General features: G+C 35.0%; 4 protein-coding genes across 9 annotated transcripts; 2 read left to right on the forward strand and 2 right to left on the reverse strand.

Moving 5' to 3' along the window:
- The first annotated feature begins 429 nt into the window (after nucleotides 1–429).
- On the forward strand, nucleotides 430–3,898 carry LOC110611322 (thiol-disulfide oxidoreductase LTO1). Of its 2 annotated transcripts, none has more exons than XM_021751573.2 (7): nucleotides 430–648; nucleotides 741–1,020; nucleotides 1,209–1,462; nucleotides 1,571–1,683; nucleotides 2,055–2,202; nucleotides 2,755–2,892; nucleotides 3,697–3,898. In XM_021751573.2, the coding sequence occupies exons 1-7, from the start codon at nucleotides 547–549 to the stop codon at nucleotides 3,775–3,777; spliced, it is 1,116 nt and encodes a 371-aa protein (XP_021607265.1). In that variant the 5' UTR covers nucleotides 430–546; the 3' UTR covers nucleotides 3,778–3,898. The 2 variants fall into 2 exon arrangements, with proteins under 2 accessions (XP_021607265.1, XP_021607275.1); XM_021751583.2 differs by having other exon boundaries at nucleotides 744–1,020.
- An 8,219-nt stretch (nucleotides 3,899–12,117) lies between these two features.
- Nucleotides 12,118–13,332, forward strand: LOC110619833 (protein GDAP2 homolog). The gene is made up of 3 exons (XM_021763403.2): nucleotides 12,118–12,458; nucleotides 12,558–12,822; nucleotides 12,902–13,332. The coding sequence occupies exons 1-3, from the start codon at nucleotides 12,335–12,337 to the stop codon at nucleotides 13,125–13,127; spliced, it is 615 nt and encodes a 204-aa protein (XP_021619095.1). The 5' UTR covers nucleotides 12,118–12,334; the 3' UTR covers nucleotides 13,128–13,332.
- A 592-nt stretch (nucleotides 13,333–13,924) lies between these two features.
- Nucleotides 13,925–15,994, reverse strand: LOC110610147 (disease resistance protein RPM1). The gene is made up of 2 exons (XM_043958825.1): nucleotides 14,785–15,994; nucleotides 13,925–14,691 (listed from the first exon to the last, which is right to left on the reverse strand). The coding sequence occupies exons 1-2, from the start codon at nucleotides 15,670–15,672 to the stop codon at nucleotides 14,074–14,076; spliced, it is 1,506 nt and encodes a 501-aa protein (XP_043814760.1). The 5' UTR covers nucleotides 15,673–15,994; the 3' UTR covers nucleotides 13,925–14,073.
- Nucleotides 15,995–16,465: 471 nt separating this feature from the next.
- On the reverse strand, nucleotides 16,466–24,200 carry LOC110617360 (ATP-dependent DNA helicase Q-like 3). Of its 5 annotated transcripts, none has more exons than XM_021760099.2 (21): nucleotides 24,182–24,200; nucleotides 24,006–24,116; nucleotides 23,743–23,915; nucleotides 23,553–23,660; nucleotides 23,442–23,449; nucleotides 23,255–23,338; nucleotides 22,805–22,945; nucleotides 22,652–22,686; nucleotides 22,243–22,326; nucleotides 21,984–22,072; nucleotides 20,773–20,925; nucleotides 20,577–20,673; nucleotides 20,239–20,242; nucleotides 19,999–20,148; nucleotides 19,798–19,890; nucleotides 19,647–19,712; nucleotides 19,431–19,564; nucleotides 18,842–18,936; nucleotides 18,575–18,702; nucleotides 17,278–17,384; nucleotides 16,466–17,061 (listed from the first exon to the last, which is right to left on the reverse strand). In XM_021760099.2, the coding sequence occupies exons 3-21, from the start codon at nucleotides 23,891–23,893 to the stop codon at nucleotides 16,599–16,601; spliced, it is 2,190 nt and encodes a 729-aa protein (XP_021615791.1). In that variant the 5' UTR covers nucleotides 23,894–23,915; nucleotides 24,006–24,116; nucleotides 24,182–24,200; the 3' UTR covers nucleotides 16,466–16,598. The 5 variants fall into 5 exon arrangements, 4 of the variants coding, with proteins under 4 accessions (XP_021615791.1, XP_043814757.1, XP_043814755.1 ...); XR_002488355.2 differs by having other exon boundaries at nucleotides 16,920–17,061; nucleotides 17,190–17,384; XM_043958822.1 differs by having other exon boundaries at nucleotides 19,798–20,148; nucleotides 23,743–23,911.
- Nucleotides 24,201–25,196: the final 996 nt, after the last annotated feature.

Here is a 25,196-nt window from a genome sequence, read left to right on the forward strand (position 1 = left end):
TTATTTAGACAATATTTAAGTGAATCAAATGAGAAATTATTATTTAATTTTTATAGTATAGAAAAATTTATTAATTAATTTTTTTAAAAAAGATATATTAAAATATTTTTAATATTTTAAAATTTTATTAGTTATTTTTTATTAATTTTACTCATTATGTAAAATAAAAAGTTTTAAAATGTTTTTGATATAAAATGATTAATTAATAAATTTTTTAAAAATTTAAAAGATTAATCGATAAATTTTTTAAAATTATAGAAATTAAATAATAAAATGTATAATAGTAAAATTAATGGAATGATTAAATAATAAATTTATTAAAATATTAAAATATTTTAATATAATTTTTAAGATTAAAAAATTAAATGGTAAATTTTCTTATGTTATAAGAACAATTTTTTCTCTAGTTGAAATAAATCGTGTAAAAGATGAGTTGCAATGGGCTTTTCCGAATTGGGTTGAAGACTTGAAGCTGAAAATCAACCGAGCAGAAAGAAATTAGACCTTGGCCACATGTTTGTTTGTTGAAGAAGACAAAGGGCAACAATGGCCAGCTTCGTCAACATCTCGTCTTCTCCGCTCATGTCTCGATCCTGTCCTCTTCCTTCTCTTCCTTCTCGTTCCGTTACGGCCAGAACCCAATTCAAGGTTCTCTCCAAATCCTTTGATATCCCTCTTCACGATTTCTTGATTCATTTCCCTTAACTTTTTTCCTGTGTCTATTTTTTTTCTCCTTGAAGAAGGGATGGTGTAGAGGTTTGAGAGTGAAGTGCATGTCCTCAGGGGCGAATCAAGATGCGGAATCCGAATCTGAAACGACGACGTCTTCTTCGCCTCCGTATCCTTCGTTATCATCTTCGAGCATTTCTACATACAATTGGTGTGCAGCCCTCGGAGGAACAGGGTTTCTGGAAACTGTATACTTGACTTACCTCAAGCTCACCGATTCAGATGCCTTTTGTCCTCTTGGTGGTGGCAGCTGTGGCGACGTACTGAACAGTGATTATGCTATCGTTTTTGGTACTTTTCCCCTCCAAGCGTAATGTATATATGCTGTCTTCTGTTGCTTTATCTGCAGTGGGTCATACCTAATAGAATTGTCGTGTTAGAATTTTTTTTTTCTTTGACCGGGAAATCCTATATGAATTATATTGCAGGTAATGTGTTTGAAAGATGGTTTCAATGACAGTCCTTTTGGCATTTGGTAGGTGTTCCTCTTCCAGTCATTGGGATAGTAGCATATGGTTTTGTTGCAGCACTTGGTTTACAGTTGCCTAGAAAGAATCCCTTCGGAATTGGCGAGTCTAATGGTCGTTTGATTTTACTTGCGACCGCTACCTCCATGGCAACTGCTAGTGGATATTTTTTGTACATTCTTAGCACAAAATTGTCAGGAGCATCTTGCTCATACTGCCTAATGTCAGCTTTCTTGTCATTCAGTTTATTTTTCATCACTTTAAAGGTATGCTTTTGTTTTACATCTCTCAAGGAAATAATAGGACGTTGCTGTAATTGGAATGACAACATCGAAAATGTTCTTATTTTCTCTCCCACTCTTTCACTTTCATAGGATTTTGGTTTGCAAGAGATCCAGAAAGTATTGGGTTTGCAGTTATCTGTCGCATTCTTGGTGATTGCTGCATTGAGCACCTCATATGGTACTTCTGCACCTGCATCCTCCAGGTGATTAAAGTTGTGCATAGATCATGGTATTTTTTTCGCTTTCATGAGCTATTACGTAAGAATGTTTTTTAACTCTTCAAATAATTCCAGCTGTATATTGTCATTCCTGGTGCACCTGCTTGTTTTTTGTCCATGGAGTTAGTTATTGCTACTCAATGGTTAGATGGCTGACGATCAACTTCTTTGTATTTATTAATGGCAAGTTATAATATTGGAAAGAATGAGGGAGGTAGGGCATTTTATTGCTAGGGCAGATGTATGTGTTGTGTGGTTGCTGCATGCTTCTCTGACTATACTTTAAGATGCATACTGAACTTTTCTGTAAGGGAGCATTCGCCCTAACACTTTCTTGTTCATTTCTATATATACAGCCTGGCTGAAATCAATCTACCATATTTTACCTCTGAAATAACCACGCCATCAAGTCCTTTTGCTGTTTCACTTGCAAGGCATCTGCATTCCATAGGAGCTAAAATGTATGGGGCCTTCTGGTGTTCACATTGTTTAGAACAGAAGCAGGTATGTCATTGTCGTAATTTTTATATAATGGTTATTTTGGAGTAAGGTACTAAGCAAGGTTGTAACATCAGTACTTGAGAGTCTGTTCAACCTTATGTGCTAGATGATTGTAGCAATCCAGAAGCAGAAATTAAAGTCGAAGACATGTAAAATTAGCACTAATTATGCTAATAAAGATTGCTTTTTATCATTACAAATCTATGGTAATAAATTGCGACTCTTTCTATTTAATAGCTGGAGCCGGTATCCTGTGTAGAATTATTAGCATGGGTACGTAAAGCTCATTTTTAATGATAAGTACCTGAACAGTGAATGGCTTGTACTTTTATCATTGGACCAAGAGTTAGCCAAATGAAACTCATAAGTTTGTTGAAACAGATAAATCACTATTATTTCTTTGATAATAAGAAAGTATGAACTATCTGCAATTGAAGAGCTAGACTTCGCGGAAAACTTTTCTCTATCAAGGCATTTTCATTTGATAGGAAACTCTTGATCTTGGCAATTAGGCTTAACTGTTCTTACACCATCTACTTTGTGTTGCTAATATAGATGTTCGGAAAGGAGGCATCAGATATTTTGGACTATGTGGAATGCTTTCCCGATGGATATAGGAAAGGAACTAAAATAGCCAAGGTGTGTGCAGATGCTAAAATCGAGGGTTTTCCTACTTGGGTGATCAATGATCAGGTAAGTAAGGTTGTTATGCATCTATGCTTTTCTATTTTTTCTTCTTTTTTTACAAGTGACATCATCTAAATATATCTTTTATTTTTCCCTATAGTTTGAGTGAGTTGTGTTTTGGTTATCTTTATCAGTGCCTAGGAATACAATGATAGTTATCATGTCCATAGAACATTTCATTGTAGTAAAAGCAAAGGAGATTCTAGGGAACATGTAGGTGTGCCTACTTGATGATTCATATATTCCTTTTTGGCATGAGTTTCTGTAACTCTCCCACTGCTTGTGGGATTTGTCCCACATCAGTTAGGTAAGGGAAATTTAAGTGGATTATATAATGCAGCTCAAAACTACTAGAATAAATTTGGTTAACCATTTTTGCCATAGTGGAAAAGTGTGCAAAAATTATTTGGATCAGTGGGAACTGGGCCATTACAATTGGTAACAAAGCTATTTTAGATTAGAAAATTGTGTGGAATCTGTCGGCTTATGAGAAAAGAGCTGCCTATTGGACGAGGTGAAGCCGTCTCGGGCACTAGCGAGTGGCGAACCACAATACAAATTATTGAGGTAAGGGAAATTTAATAGATTTGTATAACCTAGTTCTGAACTACTAAAAGAATTTGTTAACTATTTTGGTCTAGTGCCAAGGGATCTGAAAATTATAGGATCCAAAATTTATCTTGGTGAATTAGAGTTGTGTAGTTGCACTTCATGTATAAAATAGCCACTCTGTCATTCTGGAGTTGCTGTTCTGTTCTACCTTATAATAAGTCTGGTGGGTGTTCTCATCGAAACAGGTATTTCTTGCAGGTCTTGAGTGGAGAGCAAGAACTGTCAGAGCTTGCACAGCTTTCTGGATTCAAGTATAGTGAATCGAGTCAACCTACTTAGAGTAATCAATTATGATTGCAATAGTATTTGTACAGCTTTTGATACATGTGCTTGTGGTCTGCAACGACTGCTGAAATTGTTCATAATCTATAGAAGTCGAGTGCTTAGAAATTCATATAAACAATGAGCATTCTAGGATAAGAAAGGTAATGATTTCGATAATTAAACTTGAAACTGTGCGAGGACTTCTATTAGGACATAAGTTGGTAACGGTCTCTTTAGGTATATTCATGTCTGTGACTACCCCATTGCATTTTCTCCCAGAAATGTAAGCTGGCAGTAGGAATTGGCAACCTCATTGCATTTTCAAATAATTCAGGGTTTTGCATGAAGAAGTAAAGAGGAATTGAAGGGAGAAAAAAAGAAAGTAATGGTAGAAAATCAGAGAAAGAAAGTGGAGAGTAAAAAAATAGAGAGAATATGTAGAGAAGTCGGAGAAGAGAATCAGATTTGTTATTGATGCTCAGAACTTCCGCAACAACCTATGATTAACATTTTCCTGACCGACTCTTTACCTCCTAGAGTGTGTTTGGATTGGGAAAATAAGCAGTGTGTTCGGATTGGAGAGGTGAAGAGAAATGAGAGAAAAATAAATAAATTAATCTTATTTCATGTTTTGGGTCTTCAGAATGTGGAAAGAAGTTTGGGAGAGAAATTATAAGTTCTTTAAATTTGAAGAGGGAAGAAAAAGGTTATTTTAACAAAAACTATTCTCTTTTTAAAAAGATAAAAATCATTTGTTTAATTTATAAAGCTTATTCATTTTTTTAGCACTCTTTATCTTTAATATTTCAATCAGGAAAATAGTAAATATAATATTTATTAAAGTTGAAAATATTTTAATTTAAATTTGATAATTAAGAACTTTTATTTGAGTTTTGAACCTGAACATGACATTTTAAATTCAAACATAAGTGACCTAATTAGAAGTTCGCCTATAAACTGGGAAATTAAAATTTATTTTATTTTTTTTAAACATATTATTTTTAAGAATTTATGGATAGTGGTGAAAACCGATGTATTATATATTATTAAATATTCAAATAATCAAAAGTGTTATGGTTGAAATTGAAAGTATATTCCAATTGAAAATATTTATTGGTTTGTTTCAAAATTTCAAATATTTTTTAATTTTTGAATGGAAATATTTTTTTAAATTAAATATTGTCTTTTTAAAATAAATACTTTCTTTTTAAAAATGATAAATAGTTTTTTTTTTTAAGTTTGAGAATTTTTTTAAGGTCACTGAATTATTTAATATTCTTTATTTTTTAATATTATAATTATTAAATAAAAAAATAAATTACATTATTAAAAAATATTTCTCAAGTAACAAGGCAAGTTTTGACTTGAGAAATTATAATATAAATTGCAAATATTTAAAAAATAGCGTTTTTGTAGATATAAAAATAAAGTTTTCCTCATTTAAAAAATAATGAAGCTGATATATATATGAGAGAGGGACTATCAGGTATGTATTCCAAAACATTCAATAATTAAAGATTTTAGATAGAATGAAATTTCAATATAGGTTCATCAAGCTGAGATGAATGATAAATGCATGCATATACACATATAGGTTAAAATTGAAACAATTACTAGATATTATTAGAGAAGTTTATGATTTCTATAAAATTTCTATTAGTATCTCAAATTTCTATGATTTCTATTAGTCGATGAATGTCCAAAAAATTAAATTAGTTGATGTGTATTTAAATAATTAAATTAAAATATTTAATAAATATTTAAAAATTTTGTTGATAGCTAATAGTTGATAGTAAACTGATATGAGATTTATCCGTTGTATTTTTAATGTTAATAACATTCATGCAAAGAAAGTTGTAAGTTGTCACTGCAAGACAAGAGTCACATAACAAGAATTTGATAAGTAGAAAACGCAGTCTCACTATAAGAGAAGGAGATCCGGACACTTTGACACCTAAAATATCGTCAAGACTCACTATCAGATAGGCCGAGTCTTGGTATAGAATTTCCGTTATCGGGCACATTCTCATTTCGCTATCTATTATCGAGCAGTCGGCCACGTCATCACCGAATTTTCACAAAACACTATATTTATCTTCATTCTCTCACAATATAAAAGGAGAACGATCCCGAAAATAAATGTACGCTATTATTTAACACAAAAGCTATAAGTAATTCATTGCATTCTTTCCTTGTCACGGTACTAACTTGAGCGTTGGAGTGGCTGCCTTGGGCACCCACTGCTACCTCACATTTTCTTCCTTGTAGGTTCTAGCTAACCGCAGCTCAATTTCACTCTGGCCACATCATCAATCTAATCTCAGCAACATCATTTAGTTCCATTACCAAAAAATCCATTGAATCCCCTTTATTCATTTGGATTACGACTGATTTTCTATTCAGCCACTGCTAATGTTGCTACCAATGAGGGAGTCATCGTTTCCTCTATCCTAGAAAACCGCTCCTAATAATCAACAAAGTAGACCTTAATAATTTGAACAACAAGCAGATACTCCGGTATATCCAAAAGTTGCAGGCTACTCTCAGACAATATAAGGCCCGGGAAGGGGCTTCTAAGATGGACCCCAATAGAAGAGAATAAGCTTCTATAGACACCCCAAGAGCCCAGACGGAAGTGACCAAATTGCAGCACAAAGGTAAGTCCAAGTCTGAAGATGAATCGAATGAGGTTCCGAAAGGAGTGGATTCGAAGCTAGTACGGGCCGTACAAAGATATCAAAAAGAATAGGAAGATGATGTTAGTTTAGACGGGGTCTCACCTCTTTCAGAAGAAATACTGGCAGAGACGTTACCCGCTAAGTTCAAGTTGTCCAATTTGAATAAGTATGATGAAACGACAGACCCTCGAAGCCATCTAGCCATCTTTAGGACGACCATGCAGCTTTAAGATGTAAATGATTTTGTATTATGCCGAGTGTTCTCGTCAACACTCACGGGTTTGGTTCAGAAATGGTATTAACACCTACGCCCAAGTTTAATCCGAAACTATACACAGTTTGCTACGATATTCAAATTCAGATTTATCACATGCATACCTCCAAAAAAGCTTTTCTCGGACCTACGAAAAATCTGCCAGGAAGAAGGTGAGTCTTTAAGGAGTTCTATTGCCCGTTTCAATGCTGAAGCCATACATGTAGAAGAGTTAAATTATGAGATAGCATGTGAAGCATTGAAGAAAGGGACTCGTAACATCAAGTTCATGGGTTCCTTAATAAAAAACCCATCGGCAATATACCAACAGCTGATAGATAAAGCCCAAAAGTATATCAGGTTAAATGATGAGATTCAGATATTAAAAGAACACAAGAAGGTGAATCAAAAGTTAAGTCAAAAATCCGACAAGCGAGCCCTTGAAGAGGGATTATAGAGCTATCCCATATCACGAAGGAAGGACAAATATGATAAGTATAGGAATTACCCACTAAATGAATCACGAACTCGTATCTTGATGTGGATAAGGAAGAATGACAAAGAGATCAGGTGGCCTTCTAAGCTAAATCCCGAGAAGGCGGACAAACGGGATAGGACCAAATATTGTCGCTTTCATGAAGATCATGACCACACAATGGAAGAGTGTCGATAACTAAAGGAAGAAATCGAGAGGCTCATAAGGGATGACACCCTCCGAAAATTCTCAAAAAAAAAAAAAAAGAAAAGAAGGGCAAAAGTCCAAGCCTGAGAAAATAACCCCTGAGACGATTTCTAATCAAGAACCCCTGGGGGTCATATATGTGATAACAAAAAGACCGGATGAAGTATAGATAAGATTACAGCTTAGTTACCAAAAAGGCAAGGAGAACATTCACCTGTAAGGGTCGTCCCTCTGAAGTATTCGTTCCGGTATTGTTTACATTTTGACAAGCAATTTAGAAGGATATTCTTTTAATAATAAAGTTAACAAAGTATTTTTACGTGATATGTTCTTAGGCGGTCTCACCAGACCATTCGAGCGTTGGTCCCACGAATAAAAACTACAAGGCAAATTTTAGCTAGGCCAGGTCACAAGACAATTTTCGCCAGACCACTTGGATGTTGGTCCCATGAATCAAGGCCATAAGACAAATTTTATTCAGGTCAGATCACAAGACAATTTTTGCCAGATCACTCAAACGTTGGTCCTATGAATAATGGCCATAAGACAAATTCCCTTCAAGATCGGTCACAAGGCGATTCTCGCCAGACCACTGGGGTGATTGATCCCACGAATTAAGGCTATAAGGCATTTTACACCAGGTCGCGTTGGTCCCACGAATAAAAACTACAAGGCAAATTTTAGCTAGGCCAGGTCACAAGACAATTTTCGCCAGACCACTTGGATGTTGGTCCCATGAATCAAGGCCATAAGACAAATTTTATTCAGGTCAGATCACAAGACAATTTTTGCCAGATCACTCGAACGTTGGTCCTATGAATAATGGCCATAAGACAAATTCCCTTCAAGATCGGTCACAAGGCGATTCTCGCCAGACCACTGGGGTGATTGATCCCACGAATTAAGGCTATAAGGCATTTTACACCAGGTCATGATTTATAACCACAAGGCAAGCGTTTACCATACTTTATAGTTGGTCGCTAGAAATTCACTAAGTTCCTTATCTCATGGACCTAAGACGAGCCGGTGACTAAACATCATAAATAAGTATTAGCCACATAAGCGAACTTTTTTTCTCATAGAAAAAAAATTATATGCAGAAAATATGAACAACAGACAAAGAAAATATTATCATTAAATATAAAAAAAATTACAAAGGGGTAGGATTATCAACCTTATTCACTCGAGTCTCCGTTACCTTAAAATTCTCAATATTCATTATAGGAGAAATCTGGTTAGAGGGTACAACTTCATCGCGCTCATCCTAAGAGAGTATCTTTAGCATGCTCCTCTCCGCCCTTACCTTTTTCCTTGGAGAGGACATCATCTATCTAGGAGAAATTCTCAGAAGGTTAACGCTTCATTAGCTCATTCTTCACGGAATCCTGATCCTGAACAAACATCTCCCCCCCTAAGTCACTGTCTTCTGGAGTTTCGCTTCTAACTCGACTACCCTGGTGGAGGCAGTCCGGGCCTCCTCAGCTTGAGCCTGCAGCTTCAAAACCTGGCCTTGCAACAAGGCCACATGATCCTCGATAGATTTAGCCTGATTCTCAAGGCTCAGCTTAGAGGCAAGGGCCGTGTTAAGGTCAACTTGAAACTTGTCCATAAATTCTAGGGTCTCTTTCATTGTACCCTCAACCTCGGCCACCCGGATCTTCATGGTCGAACATTCTTTGGCTAAAAGCTCCATGTGCATCTCATTTGTGCTAAATTCTCATCTAAAGGTCCTAAAACACTCCTTGACCACATAGTCGCAAAGGGCCCCCTATAGCGAGAAATGAATAGCATTTATAAATAGCTTGTCTGTCTAAATCTCATTTAAGTGACGATGATCTGTGGGTCTCAAAGCACTCTTGATTAGTAGAAGACCAGAGAAGGGTCATCGAGCAGATAAAGTACCCCATTTAGTGGCAAGGCTAGACGTTGAATGCCCACAGGCCAGGAAGACTCAACCCCAGCATCCACAGGAGCGGAAGAAGATGGGAAATCAATGGGAAGCATAAGGGCTGAGGCAGAAATAGAGGCGCCTGGGACCAAAGGCTCAGGTTAAGGGGTTGTCAGTTCCTCGGTCGAAGGTTGGGAAGGAGGAGGAGGAAGTACAATCACATCCGTCGAATGATGAGCGCGCTTAGCAAGGGGATTGATAACCTCAGCAGTAACAACTTTGCCCTTTCAAGCAGTACGTATCGCCTCAATGAACCTGCTTGATTCGGCCATATCTGCAAACAAAAGAAAAAGTAAGATAGTCAGTTTAGAAAATAAAAAGGTTGAAAAGGGAAGTACCCTGATCCTGAGGAAGGAGTACGCTTCCGGAAAGGTGAGGAGCACATTCCTGGCTTGTCGGCAGGTGGCTCTGCCAAGACAAGACAGCATTCCTCACCGCCTAAGTAATATCAATCTTCCTCAAAGTTTTAGCCATCACCATGAGGAAATCCAAAAAGGCTCGTCTTTCTCTCTCTTTGGGTGCACCCCATCTTTCTTCAGCTTTACTCAGTAATGCCAACTAGTCTGAAGGCACCCAAAACCTCAGAGTGCGATGATGGAGAATAAAAAATTTTATTTTTCCACCGTTTCAAAAAAGAAGGCATCCAATTAAAAATATTCAAGTACTTTCGGCTACTGAAATATCAGAACTCCTCATTCTTAGGAGTACCCAGTTGGTATAGCTGGGAGAAAAGTGCTACGCTAGGTTTAATATAATTATTAAAACACACAAACCGAAAAGCTACCAAGATTCTCCAGTTGTTAGGATAAAGTTGAGCAACAGAGAGCTTGTGAAACTGAAGAACCTCTATAAAAAAAGGGTCTAAAGAGAAACGAAGACACGCCTTCAACTGCTCCTCAAAAACCATATTGGTGTCACCAGCATAAATAAGGTCGTTAGCACGGATACAGGTAGAAGCAGCAAAGGTTCGAAAAGAATCCCGAGGAATGTGATAGGTGTCATACAAAGATCCACGTCACTATTCGAGATGATGGACAAAGTATCACTAAAGGAGCCACCCTCGTTTTCGAAGATCTCCCTCAAGGGAACAATAGGGACCGACACTCGAATGGGACCATCAGAAGAGGAGCTGAAAACCCCGTTAGGGGTGGAAGAGATGTGCCTATACATATCAAAAGGACAACACAGATTACCGAAAATCAGGGAAGGACTTCAATTAAAAGGGAGTAACAGAATAAATTCCTTTGAAAAAAGAAGTTGCAAAAAAACGCAAAACATAGTGCTTGAAGAAGATAGTGGACTCTTATAAAAGTGGTTTTGACGATAGGCATTAAATATGGCATGACAAACAGTGCAGCAGCTGCCAAAAGGTCACGTAGATGAAGCGATGTAAATAGCAAGGAGTCAACCTTGAAGAGTCCCGTGTCTCGGATACAAGATGTCCCCTTCGAATCTGAAGAATTGAAGACTAGCGGGGAGACCTCTGATGTTACATCCGTCCAAAGAAAATTGTGAGCTGTCTCCAAATACAAGGGGCACGTGGCAATAATCTGATAAGTAGAAAACGTGGTCTCACTACAAGAGAAGGAGACCCGGACACTTTGACACCCGGAATATCGTCAAGACTCACCCCCGAATAGGTGAATCTTAGTACAAAGTTCCTATTATCGGGCACATTTCCATTTCGCCAGATATTGTGGGATTACCAATTTAATTGGCTAACAATGTCTATTATCGAGCAGTTGGTCATATCACTACCGGATTTTCAAAAAATACTATATTTACGTTCATCCTCTTACAGTATAAAAAGGAGAATGATCCCGTATGCAAGTACACTATTTTCTAACACAAAAATTATCAGCAATTTGTTGCATTTTTTCTTTGTTATGATATTGATTTGAACGTCGAAATGATTACTGTGAGCATCCATCATTAGCTCACATTTTATTTTTTACAGATTCTAATCAATCGCAACTTAATTCCACTCTAACCATATTATCAATCTAATTTTAACAGCATCAATTTTGAATTAGTTTTAATTAGTTGTTTTAACTTTATTTTTTTATTTAGACTATATTACACTTTTTAAATTTTATTAATTATAACTTTTTAAATTAATTTTTTACATCTAAGTTATTTAAAATTACAATATATATAATAAATTAAATATACCATAAACACTAATTAAGATAATTATAACTGTCATTATGATAAAATATGAATATGAATGATAAATAATTATATTTTAGAAATTATATTTTTAAATATTTTATATATTGTATAATAAATTAATTTTTTTATATTTATTTACTTAATATAATAAATTAATATATATTTTTATTAGTCATTTTATATATATAATAATTAAATATAATTACTAAACATTGAATATATCTCCATTAAAATTAATTATAAATTATAAATTATAATTAATTATAAATTAATATATATTATATATATATAATAATTAAATATAATTTACTAAACATTTAATATATCTCCATTAAAATTAATTATTAATTATAAATTATAATCAATTATTCAGTACCCTCTGTTAGCAACAAATATCAATTATATTGCAACACTGAACCAAACAGACCATCAGTCCAGGAGTACAGTTTTACTTGGTTTAGGGTGGGCACAACACGACCACCGCCACGACGACGTACGCCCTGTTTGTCCACCCGTGACTCTAGTACACGCAAAAGAAGTGGCCTATTTAATCCAAAATTCAAAACGGACGGTGGAGATGATCCGGAACCAACGAAGCCCACGTGAGTGAGCAACTCCCAAAAGAGGAAGATGCTTTAGAATATTCTCCCTGAGAGCGACTTTAGACTCGTAATTTCTTCCCTTTCATAATTTCTCAATCCGTCCCCATAAATACGCTTGTCCTCACCGTTATCACTTCTTCCCACCACCGTCTCTCTTTCGTCACTTTCACCTTTCTCTTCTTTCGGCGCAACCGTCTCCTCCAAACTTTAGCCCATTTCAACAAAACGTAGAAGATCATGTGCGCTAACGTTTCGCAGCTCGACCAAGAACAACTCATCGAGAAGCTCGAGATCTTCAAGATCCATGGAAGAGACAAACAGGGCCGCAAGGTCCTTCGCATTATAGGCAAATTCTTCCCTGGTAGCATCTTCGTCTACATGTTTTTTTAGTTTTTTTTTTTCCTGCAATTGGAATGGTGTTTCTGATTTTGATTATGATTTTTCTGTGGTCAATTATCAGCTCGGTTTCTGAGTGTTGATGTGCTTAAGAGTTACTTGGAGGAGAAGATCTATCCTCGCCTAGGGAAGAAGCCTTTTTCTGTGTTATATATTCACACCGGAGTTCAAAGAAGCGAGAATTTTCCTGCAATCTCAGCCTTACGATCTGTCTACGATGCAATACCAATCAACGTCAAGGATAATATCCAGGCCGTTTACTTTCTCCATCCAGGCTTACAGGCTAGGCTCTTCCTTGCCACCTTTGGCCGTCTCCTCTTCAGCGGCGGGTAAGGCGCATTTTAATATTTGTTTTAAGCGTCCTTATTAGTTTACTATTGTTACTAACAACAGGATTGTGTGTGGTAGGGTGTACGGGAAGCTGAGGTATGTCAACAGAATTGACTATCTGTGGGAGCACATAAGGAGGAATGAGGTTGAAATTCCAGAATTTGTTCATGATCATGATGAGGATTTGGAGTACCGTCCGATGATGGATTATGGATTGGAAAGTGATCATCCTAGAGTTTATGGTGCAGATGCACCCACGACGGATTCTCCTGTGTGTATGTACTCCATGAGGTGTCTATCGTAAATTAAAATTGGGGCATCATTGAGCTTCACTGGGATGTTGGTGAGATGCTCTTATTTTGTGTATATAAAGTCCTCGAGCTCAGATCTCAGAAGTCAGAACTGGAAGACAGAGAGAGGAGAGATTTTAGTTTTTAAATTGGGTTCGTTATAAGATGAGTTGTAATATTTTTTTTGGATTTCAAGCTGAATCCCAAGGCTTCCAAGGATATTTATACTTTTTGCTTGAGAAGATATCTCGGTTAAAAAAGAGAATTACCCTTTGGAAAAGAGAGAAGTACCCAATCAAACCTAATAATGAAATAAAACCTAATAATTCATTTAAATTATAATAAAATAATATTTAAAAATTAAAATTTGAAAAATATAGAGTTTTACTCAATAGATCTGTAATTTTTACAAAAGAAAGGAAAAGAATAAAGAATGAAATTTGGAGAAAGATATGATCAAAGAGGAGATTTTTTTTTTTTTTGTTGTGTTAACTTTAGAAATATGTAAAAGTAAGTTATACTTAGTTTTAAAAAAAAATTGTAGTGCCTAACACACCGACTCAATCTATTAAAATTAAATTCTTAAGAGTAAATACTATTTACTTCATACATAATCAATTATACCAACACAACACTTGGTTGGTTGAGCTCTAGTGTTTTTCAATTTTGGGTTTTAGTATTCCATTTTAAAAGTCTGTGCTGTTACGTCTAACGGGCTTTAGGCCTTTTCTCAAGCAATAAACAGCTTATCTTTGATCACACGAATACTTGATGTTCCCAAACAAAAAAAAAATCACTTAAATATTTGATAACCAAAACCAAAAGAATAACTTGCAATTCCATTATTCTGAATCCTAAAAGATTTACAAAGAAAGATTCCAATTCTAGCAGTTTCTATCATCCTAAATCTAAAAAGATTGACTAGTCCAAGTCACAAACCTTCCTTTTCCTGTGTCTTCGTCAAGAAATTGGCATGTCCCAAGAAAATTTTGAAATATGCTTGATCTTGTAATTTTCTTCTCCACTCAATCTCCTTTCGAGGTCTCCATGCAGGTGAGTCAAAAACAACTCTTTAATTGTAGTAATGTTCTGTAAACCTTCAGGCAGAAATCTCAACTCAAGACAATTCCATAACTGAAGATTCCTCAAACTTGGAAAAGCCCCATTTACGATCTCAGTCCACTCCACTAGATCACCAGAAGCAATTATCAAAGTTTCCAGCTCAGGAAATCCACCTGCCTCGCAAAACTCTTTACCAATGATCTTTGCATTGTACGTTTCCCATAGATTAAGATGCTTTAATTTGGGAAGAAACTGAAGAACTAAAGATGAGTTCTCCAAGAGATTAGAATGACATAGTGCTAGACTGCTTAGATTTTCAATGGAGGGAAGCCAACTGGGCATTTCAATTAGACCACCAGCTAAAGAAAGCTCTTGAAGATGAGGTGGAGGAGAAAATGCTTCCAAATCAGGCAGAAGTGTGCCACCGGCTTCTTCTGCATTTATTGACAGGGAAACAAGGTTTTCCAGTTTTCTGACTGATGCAAATAGCTCACCAGCATGATCCTCAGACACATCCTGAACATCAAGTTTCCGAAGTTTGGTCAAATTACTCAATTCACTAGCAATGCCAGCACCAGCGTATGAACCAGTGAGAGTCTGAAGATTTACCAATGTTCCAATCCCCCTTGGAACCCTAATTCCACCTCTATATTCTATGATATCGCACAATAAAAGGTGCCGAAGCTGTTTAATATTCAGAATTTCCCCAGGTAGTTGGAATAGCTTTGAACAACGAACTATATGCAAAGTTTGTAGTTTTTGAAGATTAGCTATAGTGCGTGGAAGCTTCTTTATATTTGTGTTTCTCAATTCTAAATACTTGAGGTGAACCAAAACTCCCAGTTCATCAGGTAAGCAGTCCGCTCCGCCATCCAAATTCAACGCCAACAGAAACTGCAATACGCAGACAGTTCGCAAACACGCCGGAGAAAATGCTCTAGTATGACCACCACAGTACTCTACTGATGCAAACAAGGATTGAATCAGAAGGCATTTGAGAGTAGGAGGCAGGTCTTGTCCATCATTTTCAATAAATGCATGGATCGGAGAATTGGCAGCTTTAGAGACGAAATCTTTCTCCTCCTCAACTTTAACAAGGCATGATTTTATGTAGAATTCAGAGACTTGCATTTCACTGTAAAATTCATAGCGTTCTTGAAGCATCCCTAGGCTAATTAACTCCTTAATCATATTTACTGCTGTATCCTCCATAATCTCCCCTAATTTTTCTGGTATTAGACCTTGAGCCAACAAAAGCCGAACTAGTTTTCCTTTTTCCATATTTGGAAGAGTATAAAAGTAATCTAAGCAGGATTTGAGATAATGAGGAAGGTTTTCGTAATTAGATTTGGAAGCTGCTAAAGAAGAAGTCTCACCTTTGTGTTGTTCAATTTCGCAGCTTGGAATAACAGGAGCCTGTTTTGTTTCACTGGGCATCTCCGTATACAACTCTTGAACGGTCGCATCGGATTTACTATGGTAGAAAAAGAGAGGCATGATGATATAATCAGATCAAAATGATGAACCAGTGTTGTAAACTAACTTGTAAGATGAGAGAGAAGCAGATAATATAGTTGTTGACTTCTTGGTAAGGGAGAGCAAGAGCTTTGTTTGAGAAGGTTTAGGCCATCAGGTCGGATCCTGGTTAGGGCTTAGTTTCTAGGGTTGGGCTTGGTTTTGTAATTATTTGGGCCCTAAAGGATTTTTGATGTTCGTAATGCTGTAGGCCTTGAGGCTTCTTTCATTTAATGGATTATTAACCTCGTTTAAAAAGGGTATTTTCTTTCGAAATTTACAACCTTGTCTTTGGTGGCATTTTCGGGTAAAATAATGTAAATAATTTATCAATATGATGTAAAATTAAATTTATTTATCAAAATAATGGGATATAATAAACACTAATTTAATTAGCGTGTTGTTAAAATAACAAGTTCTTCCATCATATAAAAGTTAATGAGAAAAAAGTAATAAAATAATTTATTAGATAAAATGATTTTTTTACAAAATAATACCACTTTTTGCATAAATTAATTTCTTTTAATGTTTTTTAACGAAAAATTCTAATAATTATGAATTTTTCAAAATGACAATTAAATCAAATTTAAATAAATAAAATTTCAATGAAATGACCATTTTCTTAACAAAATAATAAAAAAGCAACCTCTAGCAATTACGAACTAATTTTTTAATGTTTTATAATTAAATCTAATTTAATAAATTTTAATCAACTCCTAAATGCATGATAATCTAATGGGACAATCTATAACTGTGACTACTGACTAGCACACGATTAATCAAGAAAGAGGATTATAATTAAAAATTGTCTAGCTTTTTCAAAATTTGTAACAGAGTTTCATACATCTACCAGTTAATCCAATATATATAACTGCACAGAGAGAGAGAGAGAGCGCTCCAAATTTGCCTTATTGCAACCTCATCCTCTTCTCTGAGCTCTTCTTTGAACTATGGGGTGATTGATTTTCTGACATACCTGGATTATTGTTTTTAGTCTTTTTTCTGTTCACAAACTCTGAGAAGGAAGGAATGGCCGGCAACCTAGCACTCAAAGAAGCTTTTTGTGTTTGTAATGGACTACACATCGTAGTTTCTGTTCCAACATTGCTATGGAGTTCTACATCAGTAGCTTTCATTGGGTGATTCTGCAACAACAGCGATGGTTCCTTAGGAGGTTCTTCCTTGGGCAAGGTGTTCTCAAGAGGGGCAGGGATAACGCTCAGCAGCCGATCAGTTAACTCACAGGAATTTGCCATTTTTATCCACCTCAGCGTGCTCGCAACTTGAGAATAATAGAAACTTTTCCCACTCTTCCCATACTTCTTGTAGCACTGGTTTTCAAAGAAGACAGCCGATGCTTCAAATTCAATGCTGCCAGGAGAATTCAAACATATCAAAAGCTACAATCTATATCTTGTTACTTCTCAAAAGAGGGCTCATAATGAAAAATCTTTGTTAATGATTCAATTGACATGGGACTAGAGCTCCATTAAAATTACCATTAATATTGATCTCCGGGTTAAAATTAATTGCCCACCAAGGAAATTATGCAGTCAATGCAAGGTGCAAATAGAAACGCCAGTATACCTCAAGGTGCCAAGGCGTTGCTGAGCCTCCTTCAGAGCATTTAAAAATCTTTGTCTGCTTGATTCTCTCATTGTTTCTGATATAGCATTCTTGTCAAGCTTATTGACCTGTTAATGAATTCAAACTAAGCATCTGATGCAGGGAAAATAAGTTCCAACTTCCAAGCGGATTATATATAGAAATGGTGGCTTGTGAACCTAGGAAGTGACAGTAAACACGCCTATTGTTCTTGATCAAACTGAAATGAAATGAAAATATGTTTCCTACACGTGATAATGCACTCGTCACTGCCAGAAAAGCATATAGAACGTCCGTGTTAGATGCTTTAGCTAATTCACGATAGCAATTGAGATGTCAATTTACCCAACAAAGGGTTCCAACCATCTATTAGGATGCATCTGAAGTAGCATAGCAATTAAAGGCTCAAGGCGCAATACGAGGTAAGGAATCTTAGGGGCCTAGGCATAAGGTGCAGCCGCACATGTGTACGCCTAAAAGAGGCAAAAAATAAAATTTAATAAAAAATTTAAAATAAAACAAAATAATAACGGATGCAATTACCAATCTATTTATTCAAACTTATTAAAATTACCAATTTAAAGCATTACTAAGAATAAAGAGTGTAATATAAACATAATCAATATCCTTTTTTAAAACTTGTTAGAAACAAAATAAAAATAATTTTGGACATGCAGAAAGACTTTATATGTTATATATTGACAAACAAATCCGAAAAGCTCTATCAATGTTAGGAAAATTGAGCAAAAAGAAATTTAGACAATCTAGAAATATAGGATATAAATAACATATTAATATTACCTTATAAGTAGCCAGAAAATAATCAAGAAATAAATTACTTAAAATAGTATGTTAATAATAATAATAAAACACAAGACTGCTTGTGATATATATAAAAAGGATAACTTTATATAAATGAGAAATGGAGAAGTCCAAAAACCAGTTAAGATGAGAAAGATAGTTCAAAAAAAAAATATTGAAAATAATGTACAAGAAGAGGGATAAAAGGACCATGAGTGGTGGAAATTGAAATACAGGATGTTTGCAATCATGGGTTAGATGATTTGATGAGAGTTTGGCAACTAGTTACCATCAACGATGCTTTTTGAAAACTCCCTACTGTGCTAATATCAAGTTTTTGGTAGATCAATAAATTTTGGCATTAGGGTTGCAACCTGATGTAACTATGCCAAGCAGCATTTTATTCCTCATGACTTATACTCAACAAAAGAAATGAGGTTAATCTTCATAGAACAAAGAACAAGGGAGGTGCAAACACCTGTTTATCAGAGTTTTTATTGCGATAATAATTTTCTTCTGCATGCTGCAAGAACTCAATCTTGTCCTTCACTCCTGATTTTCTTGACAACTTAGAACCGGCTAGGCTCCTCACAATCTCAGTACCATCTGACAGTAGAAAAACATAACAAATGAGAAGATAAACAAGGTACTTCAGAGTTTCCAACCCCACCTCAACACCCCCACCCATGAAACATGGAGAAATTCCCAAAAGAGATACACAGGAAAGTTCTTAAAAATGATTCACCATCTGAATCAGATATATCTTCCTCAGAAGTGCCGCCTTCATCATCATGATTCCAGAATTCTGAGAATTGTTCTCCATGAGTCATATCTGTGGAGCTGAAATAGAATAACAAAAATGGATCAGAGCGCAAGAAAGAAATTAACCCCACAGTAGATGGCCGAGTCAATGTAAAAATACAAGGCCAAAATATTAATGAATTATTAGTGGAAAAAGGAGCAAATGGCATGTGGGAAGTGCCTGCCAAAAAAAAAATATTCACTAGGAATCTAAAGTAGTAAAACAAAAATCCAACAATCCGCTTGGTATATTACTCCCAAATCAAGGATATCTTGCAGCATGAGACAAAATAATTTTCAAGAAATCTAACAGCACAAGCAATTGCATTTTAAATATAGATACTTTTAGGATCCAAAGTGAGAATTTTCACACTCCAGATAATTATAAAGGCAGATAAACAGCAGGTCTCTTTCTAGGTACCCAATTTCTTCAACGCCTAATTATTTCATTTGTATTTATTTATTTTCTTTACTTAACGTGGGCTCTTGAACAAATGATGTTCATGAATATTACTCTGGAAAAGAAAAATCACCTGCTTATAAAAATTCGAGAAGAGCCATTTCTCTGATGAGAAGTGCAAACCGTTAAGAGCTCCTCCAAATACTTGGCAACTAAGTTTGGATGTTTGCAAGCATCGCACGATTTTTTACACAGCGATGCAGACATCTGTTTTGGCCAGTGATAATGAGTAGTCTCACTAGTTTTGGTAAAGAAAAGAACCACGGCATTCACAATTTATGTTTATTACCTGTTCTCCAAAACTTTCAAGAATCTTTTTCCTACGGCATCCAGAACCCTCGCAATACTCAACCATCTGCATGTTGTATGCATTTCACATGAAGCATCGATTGCAAAGAAGAAGTGAAGAACCACAGAGTGCAGAAGGAATTGAAAGTAACCTGATTGAAGTCAGAAATGGATTTTTTTGACAACCTATCCTGTGAACTTGAGGACTCTGACTGTTTGCTTGCAGCACTTCTTAGAATAAATTCCTGCCACAAAGGAGTCATGGAATATACTTCTATAGGTTCAGCCAAGCACCTTATAATAAATGAAAAGCAAATAAATGGAGATAGAAGTGATGAAGCTGGTGACCTTACCATTTTCTTGCGATCATCAACTCCATAGTACAATAGACTTCTGCAGGGCAATTGATCACGACCAGCTCTACCTGACTCTTGATAGAAAGCTTCCATCGACTTCGGAACATTAAAGTGACAAACTATTCTGACATCCTTTCTATCTATACCCTAGAAAATAGTTATCAGTCCATTAGTGGGCACATGACATCTAGACTCCAGTGCAGAGTTCATTGAAATCATTAGCATTTAGCTGCATACCATCCTGAAAGAACGATTTTCTCATTTATTGATCAGTCACCAGAACAGCTCCAAGCAGAAGAATAATATGAAAACAAACAAAATCATCAGAGTCTACTGTAATAGGATAAACAAAGAAATTGAGAAAAGCACTTAAAGATAAGTTATTTCCTCCAAATGAAACAAAATTACAAAATTCACTATTCAAATTAAATTCACTATTTTCCAAAAGAAAATCTAGATATCTAAAATGAGAATCAATTAGTACATTTCTGAAAAGAAAAAATTGTGAGAATATGTAACAATCAAAATCCAAGACACCAAACATGGATGTCATAAAATTATGGAATTGATCATACCCAAAAGCCACTGTAGCAACAACAACTTGTATTTTGGAAGACATCCAATCATCTAAAACAGAGCTTCGCAATTTATTGTTCAATCCTGCATGGTAAGCTGAAAAAAAAAATTCACCAGGATGATTTAGAAACATATTTATGTACACTAGTCAAAGCCATGGGTAATGGAAAAAAAAAAAAAGATATATTTACTCACCAGCACAGGAAATGCCATTTTTGGAAAGATGGGCAGACAAGACATCACAAGTTGTTCGCTCAAGGCAGTAAATAATTGCACAGACATCCCCACTAGATTTGAGTACGAATGACAAATCAGCATAGGCATCATCAAGGAGATCTTTATATCTAACTGCATAGCATTAGAAGCACACCATTGTATGCAAGCCTTGTATATAACTTTAAAATAAATGCTTCCAACCAACAAAATGATAGAGGGCATGGTAATTATTGGTCTGCCTTCCCAATGTTTTCTTTCTTTCTTCTTCTGCTTGCTCTACCGTTTATTTTCCTCTCTACTGTCATTTTTCAGTTCTTTTCAGTCAAAAGTAACCAATATTTTGCAAATGGTACTCTGAACTTTTTGTGAGAAAATTAACAAGCAAAACCATGCAACCCTAGAATTCTATTTAGTTGGACATAGCTCATGCAACATGATTCTCTTTCTTCTAACATCTAAATAATTTTTCAACATGTTATCTTTTGTCTTCAATTGTTTTACACATTATATTCCAATCAAAGACTGATCAAGTTTACTAAGATGTCCTGGCCTCATGCATATTGGAAGGCTAAGAATAGAGAAGTTTAGGAGATAAGAAATTGGGGGGCAAACCGACAATTGCAGGTAGCAGCTGTAGATCTTTCTGAAGATGTAGTGCTAAATCAAGAAGAGTGAAGGAAAAAAAATCCATATAGCCGAATTTTAGGTTTAGGTTTAGTTGGGTTGAATATTTGCTGCAGTTCTAAACATAGTTTTTAGGTATACATATTTGCACAAACTAGAGATAATTCAGTTGGTTCTTTGACCGGTTTTCTTCATATGAATTATTTGATTCTCTTGCATTCAGTTGTTTAAATACAATAATTACTGCATATATTCATAGGACAGAGTAGCTGCAACTGCAAACGTCTACAGATTTTCTATTCAATTTAGCAACCCCTTTTGTAAATTTCAATGCTAATTTCATATTTTATATCCAAGGATACATCAGATACACCAAAGTAAAGAACGGATCAACAAAAAGTTCTGATAACTTCCACAATTTAAAATACTTTTACAATAGTAAGGTGGATTTTGTAAAGCAAAGTAACCAACTGCAAGATCATGATCTAATTTTCAGACATAAACTTTTTTTAAAAAATTTCACAGTCGATTCCAATGATTTTCTGAAATAAGTGAAGAGGACCTACCTTCATAATATATATTTGGACGGTTAAAGGAAGATTTCAGAACCAAAGGGTCTTGCAAGCATAAGGAATCTATTACATCCTTCTGAACTCTGGAGATAAGATGAAAAGCTAAAGATTACTATTGCTCCTCACTTGCTTTGGCAGAAAATGAAACTATTATTCTCCTTATTTGATATGAAATGGAAGGATCTCATAAATAATAATATAGTATAAGCATTTCTTCTGAAATATAAATAAACAGACTCAGTAAGGCCCTCACTTAGGAACAGCTGTAGCGGTCAAAGCTAGTATTGGTACATCAGGAAGGCAACTCCTCATAGATGAAAGTTTACGATAGCTAGGCCTGTTTTAGAAAAATTACTTGCATCACATAATTCAATAAGAATTAAAAAAATAGTAAAAGCAATTTCAAGGATACACAAAATTCAGTAAGATTATCAAACTCTGATTTTTCACTCTATTAACAATAATTATTAACACATGCATAGGACACAAGGAAACAAAAATCTACAATATTTGATAGCAATGGAGCATTGAATTGTGGGGATGCGTGTGTGTGTGTGAGTGAATGCGTGTATGTGTACAAAAAGAACAGAAGACTAACATGGATGCCCAGCAGAAAAATAGCAGAAAAGGAGTCTCGCTTATAGATTAGAGTAACCACAAACCTGAAATCATGGCCCCATGTTGATATGCAGTGTGCCTGAAACAAAATTAAGAAGAAAGAGGCAAAGACAAAAATATTTTAGACAAGAACCTGTTGTCCTTTGAAGACAACTTGAGTTCAGCCTTTATTAACACATAGAAGTGTAATTTCACACCTCATCTATGGCAATGAGCTTCAAGGAACCTCTAGCATGAATCCTTGTTAACTTTGACGTAAATCCTGGTGTTGCAATCAATTCAGGAGTAACATACAGCAACCTTGTGGATGGTTTTCCAGAATCCAGGTCTTCATGAATCTAAAATTTCATAAATTGATTAATTAACGTCCCCACTGTTTAGAAGTATAATTACATAATTTCAAATTTGTAAGTCCTAAACATGGTAAAGTTTACAGTAATTATTGCAAATAAACAAAATAAAGAATGGAGCTTGAGTGAAAAAATTGCACCAAATACAGGCAAGATCTAATCCACTAACATTCAAAAAATAAAACATATTTGCCATAAATAAACATTCTACACAGAATGCTGAAGTCTTTAAGATACTTAACAACAGTCACTTAGCAAATTAACCACGAGATCATATCAGGAACTCTAATAACTCACTTTATTTTTGACATGTGATGTTTGCGTTGAGGATAGAAATTCCGCAGCAATTCCTTTCTCCTTCAATGCCATCACCTGGTTTTCCTGATATAGAAGAAGGAAAACATAAAATAAAATAAATTTAATTCTTATAACAGCCTGAAGGAGGGGAAGGAAGACATGGAAAAAGTTACTGTGTGTTACTAACCATCAAGGCTGCAAAACAGAAATGGAGAAGCAACGCTAATGAAAGTTAGAGCTAAGTTGAAAAAAGGAAAGAAAAGAAAGGAAAATAGAGAAAGACCAAGAAAGAAAAAACCTATCAAGGGAGAAACAACAAGCACAATCCCTGGTTTTGCAAGTGCAGGAATCTGATAACACATTGACTTGCCTCCTCCAGTTGGCATCAAACAAAAGCAATCTCTCCCTTCGACAAACGAAAATCAATGGATAATATAAAGAGCAATACTGATCTTCAGGTCACTGAGATAGTGTATCTTTTAAAGTACCTGATAAGACAGCTTGAATAGCTTCCAATTGCTTGCCTCTAAAATCAGAAAAACCAAAATGCCATCTCAAAAGCTTCACCAGTGCTTCCTTTCCGATGATCTTCTTCTCATTTCCACATATATTTTGCAATGGCAACGGTGATTTCTTCATCTCTAATCACTGCCCAGCCTATCTGGAAAGAAACGTCATCATTGTGAAACAGAACGAAAATCAAAAGGCAATCACGTAAGCGAATAAAACCTTAAAAGAGATAAAGCCTTGCCCTTAGCAAACAAATGATTAGAATCTCCCTTTGTTGCTCCTCCAGGCTCCACTTGTTCTTCCTGTGAATTTTCCGGCCCGGATCGCAGCGCAGGCGTGATTATCCAGCAGCCTACAATTCACAAGTTAATACTAATAACAACTGTTTTATATATAAAAAACAATAATAATAATAACCTTCGGAACATTGTAGAAAACGTCACTCTTTTAATTATGAACACGACGTCGTATAAGGAGTCCCGCCCAACTCTCATCTCAAGCCTCGAGGTCGAAATTATGAAGGAGGAGGAACAGTTTTGGCTTTAAATTACTTTTGAGCGCGTATAGCTTATGGTTAGCTAATGTTGATGTCCTAATCATATAGGCTTACTTGTGTGAGAAAGTTTTCTTTGAACTTTCTGTGATAATACTTTTGTGAAAAAGTTTGGTTTTTTTACTTGGGGTTTGGTTTTGCATTATATTTTTGTCTTGATACCAAGTGCATGCTCGCTCTTTGTTGAATGTGAATATAATTCTCCATTTCAAATCTCATGATGAGCAATAATAGTGCTTCCCATATTGATCCTGCTTAGTATTGCTAGCTTATTTTGTAATTGAAATACATACATTTCCCTTCAAATTTTGTTTAATTTACTTAATTCTATTTTTTACTTTAATCCAAGATTATTAAGTCCTTTCCTTTTTATTTTATTAATAAAATAATTTTATTATTTAAATTTTTTTACTTGTATCATACAAATTTTTTTAAAAGAATAGCTAACAATCTTTGAAGAGCCTTTACTATGACCTACAAGTTTTGCTAGGGTTTTTAACTAGTAATTTAAAAAAAAAATTCAAAATTTATTTTCAAATAAAATAAATAAAACTATATTTACCTTTTTAATTTAGAATTTTAAATATGTTCATATATTATATAGTTAAAAATATTATAAAATATGTCTAAAAAATTATTTACTTTAATTTTTTTTATAAGCGTTATTCATTTATTTTATAATAATATGATTTATTTTTCAATTTAATATTTTCACTAATATAATTTTAATAAACGAAAATTAATGTTTAAATTTTAATTATTATACATATACAAGTAAAAAAAAGATAAGAAACAATATACGTCAGAAAAGCTAGTAATATAAAATAATAAAAAATAACTTAAAAGCGTTTTCAAAAATCATTTCTCCCCGAATAAACA

This window comes from Manihot esculenta, chromosome 1 (assembly GCF_001659605.2).
Source record: "Manihot esculenta cultivar AM560-2 chromosome 1, M.esculenta_v8, whole genome shotgun sequence".
In the NCBI taxonomy this organism is placed as follows: Eukaryota; Viridiplantae; Streptophyta; class Magnoliopsida; order Malpighiales; family Euphorbiaceae; genus Manihot; species Manihot esculenta.